A 15,138-nucleotide genomic window follows, 5' to 3' on the forward strand; every position below is an offset into this window, starting at 1 on the left:
ACTATCAACACCTTAGAGACTATCAACACCTTAGAGACTTTCTGCACCTTAGAGACTATCAACACCTTAGAGACTATCAACACCTTAGAGACTATCAGCACATTAGAGACTATCAGCAGCTTAGAGACTATTAACACCTTAGGGACTATCAGCACCTTAGAGACTATCAACACCTTAGAGACTATCAACACCTTAGAGACTATCAACACCTTGGAGATTATTTGCACTGACTATCCACACATCCAACTCTTATACAAAAATTTACACACAAACACCATACAGACACAGACACACGCAATCAACGCTGCTTTGTTATATATTATTCATTCCACTGCGTGACCAAGACACTGCACACTTTATATTTGTAAATACTGACTATGCATACTACCTCTTCTGTTACAGGTATAGGATCTTAAATTGACTTTATTGTCACAGCAAAATAATCCTGCAGCAACAGGATTTGGACGTTTGGCCATAATGTTGCTTGATTGGTAGTTAAGCTACTAGCCGGCCAAAAGTAGGCTACATGAAAAGTGCAATACTGTTCATATAAACGTGTTAGTGTGGGTTTTCAATTAATTTATGTAAATCACAAAGCTTTCCTGCATTTCCTGCGGTGCAAGAAAATTCTCAGCAACAAAAGAGTGATCAAATTGAGATCCTACATCTGTACTTATTATTTTTGACTCAACTCTTTTTATTGTTATTATTGATATTGAATAACGTAATGCATTGTTGAGGGAGCTAGCACACAAGCATTTCGCTGCACTTTTTATAGCTGCTGTAAACTTTGACGAATAAAATTTGATTTGACCATGACCTCATTGAATCTCCTAAACATAAACAACAGGAAGATTGACCAGAGATAGCCAGCCACTCCCAAAATGTGTAAAGTTGTTCATCTCTTACTCAGTGGACTGAGTGAGATCAGTTGGATAAGCTCACCTGGGAATGTGCTGCTGTCTGTCAGTCTTCCTTGGACTGCAGCAATCATAGTCTCCCTCCCTCCCACACACACACCTCAGTTCTCGGAATCCTCCAGTGGGGACAAGGGCCATAAGCCTCCATCAAAGAGCCCTAGATGAAAGCCAAAATCAAAGCACCTGGGTTGTGATTTGTGATTAGCACTTGGGTCAATTTTTGGATTTGATCAAAGCAAGATTCTGTTAGTATGGAGGTCTCTGCTGGAGTAACTCTGTTTGGATTTGATCAAAGCAAGATTCTGTTAGTATGGAGGTCTCTGCTGGAGTAACTCTGTTTAGATTTGATCAAAGCTAGATTCTGTTAGTATGGAGGTCTCTGCTGGAGTAACTCTGTTTATTTTCTGTCTTACTGAATGGATTTTGGGGCCGTGGCAACTAACTCTGCCTAGCTGACTTTGTTTATCCAACTTAATAATGTTGTTTCCTTTTCATTACAAAGTCAAATTAATTTGCCTGTGGTTTGTTCATGTCTGTTCTAGGTACACAACTTTAATCATACATCCCCCCTGTTATTAGAACAATACTCACATTGTCATAAAGTATTTGCACGGAAATTCAAAGTATCCATCGTACTGTATATCTTGTCATCAGTGTCCATAAATGTGCTGTTTTATGTTGATTTCCACTCTGTAAACATTTTCAGTTTTTGCTACTCAATGTCTGAAACTGTTCTCTTGATGTGATTTTAACCTTGTGCCCTAGTCTTATTCTCATAGCCTGCACACACACTTCAGCAGAAAATATGAGGCTTTTTGATATTTATATATTTATTCATTTATTTTTTTCTGCAATATATTATTAATATTATTGCTGCAATTCTGGAGCCTTTCCAATATTCGCTCCCCATATCCCCATTACAGGGTGCCATGTTCACATCTCATATATCATTTTTAATCTTAACACATGCTGATTATTACATGTCACAGGAGCAGGATGCAAATAAATGTCTCTTTTTTTATTACATGTCATAACACAATCTATCCATTCTATTAATGCTTCAGTAACATGCCTTTTTCAAAGTCCATAGGAGGGAAAATACTTTTTTGGAACTTACAATTTCCATTATAGAACAAAAGCTTAACAAAGAGCACATTAATATGATATATGCTTAAAGCTGGCAATCTATGATTAATCTCCAGCACCACCCAAATCCCAGCACCCAACCCAACACCGCCATTCCCCCACCCACCCATGCCTCATAGGGGAATAAGCTGGCTTTATGCAATTATTATTACATTCAATTATTTACAGTAACTTGGAAATATGGCACCAAATTCGATAGTAAAGCAAAAAGTTGTGGGTTAAACGTTAAAATGTTCTGTGAGTAAATACTTCTGTTTCCTGTGTAATGGAGAAATAACGGCTGGTTGGAATCCCATTCATTCCTTTAGTGCTTCATACTGTAGTCAGTCTTATAAAATAATGCATAATACAGCGATGGGGGGACGGGGGGGGGGGGGCTATGGGAGGAATGCTAGTGCAGGGAGGGGGGACGGGGGGACAGGGGTTCCAGTTTGTGCTGAGGTATAGTTTTGGTGTTGATTTTTTAAAACATTTTAAAGCATTATTTTCTGGGTTTCTAAGGGGATGATAAAAGGTGCATCTCCTCTGCTTGGCTCCTCCTTGTAGTGGAGCTGCCGCAGGGAAGGAAAATAACGGAAAGAAGGAATGTTTCCATTCCCTCAGCAACTCAACTTCACCCATCGTCTCTGCTCTGACTCTGCAGAACAAAGGACATACACACTGCCTTATCTCTTGCGCACACACACACACATGCGCATGCATGCTCACACATACGTTCTTGCATATGCACACATACTTAAATAAATGAAGGGACAACGTTTGACCTCTCACAAAGGCAAAGATAATATATTTTATGTGAGACTTATTTCTTAATTTGAACTATCATTAATTCATATTCTTACAGTAATTAGTTCCATCTCCTCTTTATCCAGTGTGTTCTCTTGGAAGGCACAACTCTCCCAACAGTTTAAATCTAACTTTAGTTAGTACCTCAACTGCCATGTAGGTACTTTCTCTCTCCTGTAGAGTCCAAAAAGCTCTTCTCTCCAATAATCCTCCAGTATGGCCATGTGAAGTCCCTCTGCACCCCTGAATAATGTTGCAGTGTTAAGTTAGTGCCCCTCAGGGTGGGGGGAGCTGGGTTGAGTGTTCGTCCTCCCCAGAGAAATCTGTGCTCGGTCCAGAGGTCCAGGTCCCCCCATGTGGAGGAGCCTCTGTCAGACATAGGCTGACTCACTGGACTGGGTCCTGCCCAGGTTGGGGGCCTGGGACACATGCGATACGTCCTTCTTACGCACCTCACAGATGGACTTCCTGCGGGCCTGAACACCCCTGACGGCCGTCTTGATCTTCCTCCAGCCCAGGTGGTTGAGCTCGGCCAGGTTGAGCAGCACACAAATGCCGCTCACCGCAAACATGAAGATCAGGAACACCGTCTTCTCTGTGGGGCGTGACACGTAGCACTCCACCTCCTTCACACAGGGGTAACGGTCACACTCAAACATCCCTGGCACGTTGAAGCCATACAGGAAGTACTGGCCTGCCAGGAAGCCGATCTCCAGCACGTTACGAAACACCACCTGGATGACGTAGAAGCGGGAGATGCCCTCCTGCCGCCGCACCTTGGCGCTCTTGGCCTGCGTGAGCCCCCGGGGTACATTTGGGATCTCCTTGACCTCCAGGTCCTGCTCCTCCTTGCCGCTGTCGGGGTTCTGCACCAGGATACCGTTGATGTTGCGCAGCTTGCGGGCGTGGTGGTCGCCTCCGCGACTGTGGTGACTTGCATGACCATGGTCTATGTAGGGGTGCAGCATGGAGTAACTGCGGTCACGCTGCTTGGCGGACTGGTGCACAGAGTAGGTGATGAAGCACAGGCTGGGCGTACACACCAAGATGATCTGGAAGACCCAGAAGCGGATGTGGGATATGGGGAAGGCCTTGTCGTAGCAGGCCTGGTTGCAGCCCGGCTGCATAGTGTTGCAGATGAACATTATCTGCTCGTCCTCATAGACCTTTTCACCCACTATACCTACTATCAAAATACGGAAGATCACTACTACAGTCAGCAGGATCCTGGAGAGAGGGAAAGAGAGAGGGGTGGGGAAGACACAATGTCAGTTAGGCGTTAAGAGGAGTGTTAAATGTAGCTAGGGTTGCACAATTCTGGGATCTTTCAATAAATGTCCTGGTTTCACAGTCATCCTGGTTGGAGGATTTCGGATTTCGTACCTATTTCCTCCTGATTCTGGGAATCCTCCAACCAGGGAATTTATTGAAAGTTTTGCAACCCTAGTCAAATGTGACACAGAGTAGAACAAATAATCATTGTAAGTACTGGGATATTGACATGATTAATTAGACATGTTACTCGTCTGTTATCATTAATTGAAAGCCAAAGCTAATATGTTTGCAGGTTGGCTTTGGCTTTAGTCATGTGTGAGTTAGTGTGACATCATTTGTCTTAAGCCAATAAAGGCTGTGTTTTATATGTACCTCTGCTCAACCACAGCATATAAATGGAGACAAAAGTAGCTCTCACACCAAGGACAAGTTTGATCAGATGTGTGTAGTGGTCGCTCTCTCTCTGTGTGTGTGCGTGTGTGTGTGAATGCGTGTGTGCTTGCGTGTGTGCCCGTGAGTGCATGTGTGTGCACGAATCCCTCAGCTGCTGCAGTGTGAAACGAAGAAAGGTAGGAGAGGAGAGATAGTCTCAGTCATTTCTGTGGATAATGAACATGTGGAACCCTGCATGAATATCCATCATGTTGCTGGCTGAGCGTAACCCTCCTGTCTCCTATCCAGCCAGCATCTCCATTCATTTTTCAACAGCAGACAGATAAGAGATGAGCTCTCTCCCTCTCAGCTCTGCCTGTCGAGACGTGCTGAGAGCTTAATCCCACTCCTCCTCAATCTACCCAGTACTACTACATCCACACACACACAGACGATCTAAACCCCATTAAATAGGCTACTATACTTCATCAATGCTTCCTCACCTAAACATGGTTTATGTACCTCAATATGCACCACTGGCATCAGTGAAAATGTCAACCAAATGACATCAGCGATGTTTAAAATTCACTGCTAGTGCTATCCTAAAGCAATGCCCCGCCCCTCATGTCTTCTCCCTCCCTTCCTGTGTATTGATTATTTAGCCCATATTATTGGTTTGACTGATGGTGAAGTGTTCAATGGGACATTGATTGAGTGTGTGCACTTCATTTGGAGCAGCAGGTTGTAGAGTTCCTCAGAAGATGCAGACCCTCATTTTACTGTTGCTAAGCAGCTTAGATAGCCTCCATTTACGTGGAAGAGGCAGCTACCAGTGGCTGTTCAATTAACATCTTTAGCACTGCAGAATACATATGCTGCCATTTTTTATCTCTCTCTCACTCCCTCTCTCTTTACATCTCTCTCTATGTCCCTTTCTCTATGTCCCTCACACTCCATCTCTTTTGTTCTCTCCTTCTCCTAGTTTTTTCATAGTGCAGTGTCAAAGGAGACCCTGGTGTGTCTTTAAAATTAGCCCCACCTCCCCCCACACCCACTCTCAGTGGCCGGTTACCACAGCAACCCCCTACTGATCCAGTCAGAGCGGAGGCTCAGGGAGAGAAAGGAGAAGAGAGCAAGGGATGGAGGGATGAAGGAGTGAGAGAAACAAGAACTGTGTGTGAGGCGTGAGAAGATACAGAAACCTTATGAATGTAGACAGACAGGCAGATGTAAAGTGAGACAAACATGCTAAATCAGGGGGAAAGACAGGCAGATGTGATGGAACAGATTCCTAGCCGGGCAGCAGAGCAGGCAGAACATGTGGTACTATGGTACAGACTTTAAATAGAGTTGCATGCTGCTGCAGGACTGTTCTCACACCACCTGGGCCTCACATGGGCATGTGTATGTGTTTGCATATGAGCATGCGTGTTTATTTTTATGTGTGTATGTGAGTGTGTATGTACTGTGTGTGTGTGTGTGTATGTGTGTGCATGTACTGTGTGTGTGTGTGTGTGTGTGTGTGTGTGTGTGTGTGTGTGTGTGTGTATTCCCTGTGTATCCCTTGCTTGTGTGAGGTGGCATGTGTGTCTGGTCGTCTGTGTTTGGAGCAGCTGTGTGTACGCCACACTGCCTCTCAGTGTGTTTGAAAATAAAACAGAAGAGATTTCTACACCTTTAGTGTTTCAGAGGTTCAATGCCGTGTACATGAACATTTGCACACACTTCCACTCTTATAGAACACACATGTATGCAGGGAATTACACAAGCAGATACACAATTACACGCGCAGACTCATAGCCATACAGACACACAGCCATACATGCACTACACACACACAGACACACAGCTACTCAGACACACAGCCACACATGCACTACACATGTACAGGTGCATTCAGAAAGTATTCAGACCCCTTCACTTTTCCACATTTTGTTACGTTACAGCCTTATTCTTAAATTGATTAAATAGTTTTTTTCCTCGTCAATGTACACACAATACCCCATAATGACAAAGCAAAAACTGGTTTTTAGAAATATTTGCAAATGTATAAAAAATCCCAAACTGAAATAACACATTTATGTAAGTATTCAGACCCTTTACTCAGTACTTTGTACTCAGCACCTTTGGCAGCGATTACAGCCGCGAGTCTTTTTGGGTATGACGCTATAAGCTTGGCACACCTGTATTTGGGGAGTTTCTCCCATTCTTCTCTGCAGATCCTCTCAATCTCTGTCAGGTTGGATGGGGAGCATCGCTGCACAGCTATTTTCATGTCTTTCTAGACATGTTCGATTGGGTTCAAGTCGGGGCTCTGGCTGGGCCACACAAGGACATTCGGAGACTTGTCCCGAAGCCACTCCTGCATTGTCTTGGCTGTGTACTTTGGGTGGTTGTCCTGTTGGAAGGTGAACCGTCGCCCCAGTCTGTGTCACGCCTGCTCCCGCTCTTCCTCCCTCTGTCGCTCGAGAGCGCCACACTCCCCAACACTTTCAGTACGCACACCTGCCTTTCCCCATCACGCGCATCTGCGCTCATTGGACTCACGTGGACTCAATTACCTGTGTAATTTCCTTCCCTATATCTGTCTGTTTCCTAGCTCTGTTCCCTGCGTCGGGATTGTTCGTCATATGTTCTTGTTTACCCGTGTGGTGACGCTGTTCCTGTCGTGTTCCATGTCTGTCCCTGAATAAATGTTTGACTCCCCGTACCTGCTTCTCATCTCCGGCATCAGGTCCTTGCAGTCCGAGGTCCTGAGCACTCTGGAGCAGGTTTTCATCAAGGATCTCTCTGTTCCATTCATCTTCCCCTCAATCCTGACTAGTCTCCCAGTCCCTGCCACTGAAAAACATCCCCACAGCATGATGCTGCCACCAACATAATTCACCGTAGGGATGGTGACAGGTTTCGTCCAGACGTGACGCTTGGCATTCAGGCCAAAGAGTTCAATCTTGGTTTCATCAGACCAGAGAATCTTGTTTCTCATGGTCTGAGAGTCCTTTAGGTGCCTTTTGGCAAACTCCAAGCGGGCTGTCATGTACTGAGGAATAGCTTCCGTCTGGCCACTCTACCATAAAGGCCTGATTGGTGGAGTGCTGCAGAGATGGTTGTCCTTCTGGAAGGTTCTCCCATCTCCACAGAGGATCTCTGGAGTTTTGTCAGAGTGACCATCGGGTTCTTGGTCACCTCCCTGACCAAGGCCCTTCTCCCCCGATTGCTCAGTTTGGCGTGAGCGGCCAGCTCTAATGATGAGTTTTGGTGCTTCCAAACTTCTTTCATTTAAGAATGATGGAGGCCACTGTGTTCTTGGTGACCTTCAATGCGGCAGGAAAAAAATGGTACCCTTCCCCAAATCTGTGCCTCAACACAATCCTGTCTCGAAGCTCTACGGACAATTCCTTCAACCTCATGGCTTGGTTTTTGCTCTGACATGCACTGTCAACTGTGGGACCTTATATAGACAAGTGTGTGACTTTCCAAATCATGTCCAATCAATTGAATTTACCACAGGTGGACTCCGATCAAGTTGTAGAAACATATCAAGGATGATCAATGGAAACAGGATGCAACTGAGCTCAATTTCGAGTCTCATAGCAAAGGGTCTGAATACTTATGTATTCATAAAACAAACATTTCTAAGAACCTGTTTTCACTTTGTCATTATGGGGTATTGTGTGTAGATTGAGGAGGAAAAATAATAATTAAATCCATTTTAGAATAAGGTTGCAATGTAACAAAATATGGAAAAAGTGAAGGGGTCTGAAAACGTTCCGAATACACTGTAAGTGTTTGTCTCCTTGATGGTTTGACTGAAAGTGAGAGTATTGATGTTTCTCAGCAAGGCATTTGACAGACACTGCTAGATGAAAGCATATTGTGTCCTGTTCCATAAAGCTAATGGCAAAGAACCTTACTGTATCTCTGGGTTTTGAAATGTGAGAATCTACACAGCTGATTGCCCTGTCAATGTATTGAATGGATAATAGAACAAGACAAGCTTCTGTATGTATCTCAACAATGAAGGGGTCTGCGTGTGACAGAGCCTCTGTCAAGTCGTCACAGAGATGCTCTGAGTGAGTTTGTGTTGCAGCAGTTCCCTTGGTGCAGCCTGGTCCAGGTCCTGCTGTCACAACGAGTAACTGTCATCATCATTCAAACACCTGCTGTGTGCTGCATCAGAGGGGCGGGCCCTGCGCTGCACCTTTGCTACACTACACAAGCTGTCTGTTCACACGTCCACGGCATAGGACCGTATGGTTTCTAACTAACCCATAATCAACATTACAGCTGTGTTCATTATGCCTCATGTTTCATGTATTCTTGTACTGAATAGTTGCAAATATTTTCATGTTCTGTATTTCCCGGGAAAGGCACAGGTCATTACGTTTCCCTCTCATGTATTAGGCTCTGCAGAATTCACAGGGTTGCTTTGCCTGCAATGTTTGACAGGGGGTACGTGATGGTGTTGCACAGTGTGAGTTTTACTGCGGTCCTGAGCTGTTGGTTTATTCAGGTGTTGGACTGTTTGGGTGTAGGTGTTACATGGTTTGGGATTGCCGTGTGTGTGTGTGTGTGTGTGTGTGTGTGTGTGTGTGTGTGTGTGTGTGGTATTCTGCTGTAGAACAGGATAATCAGCATGAAGTAGATTGCTGCATTAGCAGAAAGCAGTGGAAAAAGGTCATCTAGAAACATCAGTTAAATCCTGCAGAGAGAGGGCCCATACATTAGAGCAGGAAGGCAGGAAGGCCCTTAGGCCCTCACCATCTGAATATCCCACTACAGATGATCAAAAAGATGTTCGACGATCATTAGAAGTTCTCCTGCTTGTTTTGGAAGCTCTTCAATCAAGCCAACGGCGTAATTTACTCGAGGCCATTGCTTGAACTGGTTGAACTGGTTCAGAAGATCCAGGATGGGATCCAGGCACCACATCTACACAGCTCTGTACAACACCCTCAACGCTCCAGCCTCAGATCACTTACAGCAAGACTGGCTGGAACATGTCTTACATCATGTCTTACATCAGTCAATCTCACACTGAGTCCTAGAAAACCAGACAATTTGCCCCACTGTGACCAAACCATACTTTCAAGGTCAATAAAATGATATACATTTTCTCATACCGTATGTGTCAAAATTCACCAATAATCATGGCGATGAATCATCCCTGAATGAGGATATTGCATCAAATGTGCACATATACACAGTTGTGAGTTACTATAGAAAGCCTGTCCAGATGAATGTACCAGTGAGGAAGGCGTTCTTGGCTGGTATGGAATGTGATGTAAACCACCACAGCCAGGTCTCTGATTGGAGACCCAATCATCCAGCTAAAGAGCATGTCTGATTGCAGCCCAAGTGGATAATTGAATCTCTAGCTATCTTTGGTCTAGGATGATGTCACAGTCATGAATCAGAGCAGGCTCTTAGAACTCCTACAGTAATGCTGAAAGGTATAGAAACAGCAAGTACACTAAGTGTAGAGCCAGTGTCTATTGAATGGTGGTTTATACAAGCAATGGTGTGTTAGTAATGCTGAATGGCCAGGAAGTCTTTACAGTATAGGCAATTAATTTTATGTGTAGCCTCTAAACTCTCTGCAGCTCTGCTGCATTCCTTCTACAGTATACTTTAGATTAGCTGATATGTAGGCTGTGTAATCTGTTTTAGCAGCTCCAGTGTTAGGTCTATGGCAGCCTCGTCGCGAACCAGGCCGTGACAACGACGTGGTTTTGGAGGTCTGGCATGGTAGACTATGGTAGCTCCTGTAGTAGTTGGTGTGTTGGCTGGACATCCAGGCCCTGGCTCTTCTAAAGGCTCTCACACATTCATCCACACAGCAGCTGCTGCTGCCAGCCTCCAGAGGCTGCACCGGCCCTGAGCACTGACCCCAGATGCACAGGGAAAACACCCACACACCAGCTCATACAGACAAACGTACACACACACACAAACACACACTGACACATATGCATACACATATACGAACACACGCTGATGATGCTCACAGACTCATGTATACACTAGGTCATGATCTCACATGCTATGCATACATACACTGTACCCCTCAAACACATACTAGCTCCCCCCACGAGTACTCACACATAGGCCTGCTTACAGCCAGAACTAGCAGAAATGCAAATACATTATGGACAGTGGACAAACACCAAGGGCACAAAAACAGAGAGCAGTCACATAATATTCAGCCACACATACTGGACACCCAGAGTGAAAATGTTATTTCATCTCATACGGAGCATGTCTCCGTAATAAGACACAGCTAATTGCTTATGGCAGCACATAATGAAGACCTGACCAAGCAGAGATTAGAGAGCTGCATTACATTACAACACACTAGCTATCACACTGAAAGAGCATATCTCTCCCTCCCTCTCCCCCTCTCTCCCTCCCTCTCAGTCTCTCCCTCTCTCTGTCTCTCCCTCTCTCTCCCCCTCTCTCCGTCTCTCCCTCTCCCCCTCTCTCCGTCTCTCCCTTAGTGTTTGAGCTAGTTGGTGAATATTGTATGGCATCACTATTCTCCTCTGTGAATATGGGACTATGTGAAAGAAGCAAATACTAACTATATGTAACAGCTGTCTTATTTTGTATCAAATATTGAGAATGTTTTAAATAAAATATGTCTGAAAAACACATGTATCTCAGTTGGTAGAGCATGGTGTTTGCAACGCCAGGGTTGTGGGTTTGATTCCCACAGGGCACCAGTATGAAAATGTATACACTCACTACTGTAAGTGGCTCTGCATAAGAGTGTCTGCTAAAATATAAAAATGTAGCCCGATGCTGTGGGTGTATCCAATCCAGTATGGCTGTCTCCTCTGCAGTAGGGTCAGTTAGCATCTCCAGTGTATTGAGTAATGACACAGATTCTCCATGCCACTGATTGTGATAACAACCTGTGCTGCCAACTCAGATACTCTGCAGATGGAAACTTACCCTCTTTTTCCTCTTCCCTCCTCTATGTATTCATGTTCCAAACTCCTCTCTTTCCTCAGCCTCTGCAGCTCTATCCCTTCCTCCCATCCCGCCATCCCTCATTTCCATTGTTTAATCTCTCCCTGATCCCCTAGTCCTCCATTCTCTCTCTCTTTTCTCGCTCCATTCGTCTCTGGCACTGACCCCACTACAGCATTGCAGTGGAGAAAATGATGCATCAACACACTTCCTTTCCCTTTTACCTGCAAGGTGTTTAACCTGATTTAATACAGGAACCCCCCGGCTTATTTCTCTCCTGGAAGAGCACATTAACGCTTTGTAAGAGAGATCACAGGCGTGTGTGTGTGTGTGTGTGTGTGTGTGTGTGTGTGTGTGTGTGTGTGTGTGTGTGTGTGTGTGTGTGTGTGTGTGTGCGTCAGAATGAAGCAGAGAAAAGGGGGGGAGTGTGTGAGAGATACCCTATAGAGGACAGTTAGGACAAACAGACAGTATAAGGCACAGTGACTGCAGGAGGGGGACAGAGACTTGATTTGGAGTCAGAAGAGAATCTAGTCAGCAGGATTATAACAGAACTGTCACATATACATGAACATGCATTCTAATCAGACCGCTGCTACATTTACATACACCACTGAATGTGCAAAATGGCTGACCTGACCCTGATGTATAATGACTAGCAGAGCCACATCTCTGAAACAGCAGTCTGACCACGTGAAACAATTTCACAGCCAGGCCTTCACCAACACGTAGAGTAGCTTAAAGAATCACCCTGTATACATGCACCATGTACGTATCTAAACACTCAGTCCCACATCTGCAGTTGCTATTAAGTATCTAAATTCACACAGACAGACAGGCATAATGGACTGATAGAGGGCCACCACAGAGATATCGGGTTACTGCTAACATCTAGAGGCCACACAGACAGGACTAACAGATTGAACATGGCCCAAACACTAAGGTATCAGTTACAACACACCCTCATGTCCTCACTAGCGGCAGGAGAAACCAGAGGAATGTAGGCTACTGAGCGTCAAAATGTACAAATAATAAGAGACTTATCTGTGGTGCACTATAGGGTCACCATTCACATGACCACTTTAGTCATCTGACCATGTCTGGTATAGAATGTGGAAACACCTCAATGCCTTTAACTCCACATATATAAACACTACAGAAGGAGACAATGATGAAAAGGATGGACCCACATTTGGCTTGAGGAGAATTAGTCATCAAATATGTTTGATATGAGGGAGCCTTTCTGTCGGGCCTGTAAAGCGCATGATCAACAGCAGCGCTCAGATTAAGAATAAAAGACATGAACAGAAGTCCATGTCAGCATTAATAATGCTCTCTGTCAGACATCGCAGACACATTGAGAGAGTTGTCTCTGCTTCTGAATGATTGTAGGCGTTTTTTCATTCATTGATTCATTCTCTGATTAATGTATTCCTCTTTTGCACCCGACAGACTATCATTGATTCTAGTTGCCAGACAGGGGCTTGATCTAAACTCAAAGGAGATGTGAGCAAAATGCAGATCCCTTATCCTGTTCATAATCGTATGGCATTTAGAGACATGGGGAGATACAGTATGTATACACACTCACATATTTGGTTTGGTTGTTTGTGTGGTCTACTTTATCAGTATTTTTCAGAACTTTGATCTACTTTAGCATGACCCCAAATCATATCCACCATTGGGACACCCTGATGAAGGCGTTAGCCGATACGCCTTGGTGGATTTTAATTAGGACTTCGCCCACACATTAAAGGCTTTTCAACTTGCAGACCTACACGAGTGCCTGAACTTGCATTTGTTATCCCACTTAGCTCCTATTTGTGGTTATAATTATTCCTTTTGCTTTTCATATCCACCATGTTGAATAATATGAAATAATAATACCATAGTGATACTACACTACAACCTACATTTAACACCATGAACATTGTGACATTTCATAGTTCAAAAGCACTGTGCAAAGTGCAAACATTACCATAAACCTCATTATAATCTAGCAACGCTATTTCATTTGAAACCTTTCTTAAACAACGTGCTATGAAGAGGTGACTTCATGTATTGCTCAGTTTACTAAACTCAAGTTAAATAATGCCCTCCGATTTGATTATTTAGTCAACTATTTAACTTGAGTTTAGTAAACTAAGCAAAACATAAATAGTTGCTTCTTCATAACGCACATTGTTGAAGAAAAGTTTAAAATGAAATAGCGCTGCTAGATTATAATGAGGTTTATGGTCATGTTTGTACTTTGCACAGCGCTTTTGCACTAGGAAAATGTCGCCCTTAGTCTCTATTTAGCCTGCTGTATATAGCCTTCTAGCCACATACTCTGATAAACATGTACGTGCACACACATTCACAGACATACACAGACATACAAACACACACACAAAAAGACAAAAGCACAAAAACAGACACAAACACAGACATGCAGTGATTGTACTGTGCTTGTGTGAGAGAGAAGGTCAGGCTTTGCCCTTGCTTGGGACTACCTGGGGTTGAGGTTAATGAGCACAGCAGTGCAGCTGGCTTCCATGTTAACACAGGTAGCCAAGCGCTGTACACTTCCTCTCTACTGCACTGTACTGCAATCCTGAAATCCTATAGCTGTATGCTTCACTGGGTAAGCAAGCATATGGAAATATTGTGTGTGATTTTTCCATACAGGGGACTAGTGCAGTTTACCAATGTGAGTAACTCACATTGTGGTTAATGGGTGGAAAATCACACTTTGAATTTGACTAATCACGCAGGCGAGAGACGATGAAGCATATTTTTCACATGCCAGAGAAAAAAATCTGCCATTACAGTATGTTTGTTCTCAGTACATGTCTCCACTGCTAATAAGACTCCAATCTGCTCATGCATAACCTTCTGTCACTACACCCCAGTAACTACAGAACACACAAAACCACAAGAAGCAATCTCTCTGCCAAGTTCAGAATAATTTCCTCCATTTCATCCTGCTCCTCTCTCATCCACACCTTCATTTCTGTCCTCTGTCTCTCTTTTCTCGGTATGTCTCTCCTCCCTCCTCCTCTACCTTGCTACTAGAGACTCCCATTGCCCCTCCATCAATACCAGGACCAATAGGTGAAATCAACACAGGAGCTTGGCTGAATTAGCCCTAATGCCCAGTAATACCAGCTATTGATTATGTGCAATTAGCTTATCCCTTAACTAATGATGGGCACAGAAGGGGGGGAATGGCCGGGGAGGGGGCTACTGCTGGGACAGTCCTCAGGGATACCACCAACCCAGTTAACACTCAAACACACACATACATTTACATGTACGTTTTTGTCATTTAGCAGATGCTCTTATCCAGAGCGACTTACAGGAGTAATTAAGGTTAAGAACCTTGCTCAAGGGCACATCGACAGATTTGTCATCTAGTCGGCTCGGGGATTCGAACCAGTGACCTTTCGGTTACTGGTCCAATGCTCTAAACTGCTAGGCTACCTGCCAAAACACCAACACACTCACACACACTTTCAATAAAAAAACACACAAGCATTTCCCATCTCAAAAACACACACAAAACAATTTTTACACACAGACACTGGTGATGAGTGGCAGGAGGACAGTCTTACCTCCCAATCATGGTAGAATGTTGCTGGACAGCAGCCTCGAGCAGCCGCTCCAGAATGGTCCACTCCCCCAT

The 15,138-nt window shown here is 44.3% G+C and overlaps 1 protein-coding gene across 1 annotated transcript; it reads right to left on the minus strand.

The window, feature by feature from the left end:
- Positions 1-2,898: 2,898 nt before the first annotated feature.
- LOC120056551 (gap junction delta-2 protein-like) lies at positions 2,899-15,138 on the minus strand. The gene is made up of 2 exons (XM_039004733.1): positions 15,068-15,138; positions 2,899-4,079 (listed from the first exon to the last, which is right to left on the minus strand). Exons 1-2 carry the CDS (start codon positions 15,136-15,138, stop codon positions 3,224-3,226), a joined length of 927 nt encoding a protein of 308 aa, XP_038860661.1. The 3' UTR covers positions 2,899-3,223.

The sequence above is a fragment of the Salvelinus namaycush genome, chromosome 12 (assembly GCF_016432855.1).
Source record: "Salvelinus namaycush isolate Seneca chromosome 12, SaNama_1.0, whole genome shotgun sequence".
In the NCBI taxonomy this organism is placed as follows: domain Eukaryota; kingdom Metazoa; phylum Chordata; class Actinopteri; order Salmoniformes; family Salmonidae; genus Salvelinus; species Salvelinus namaycush.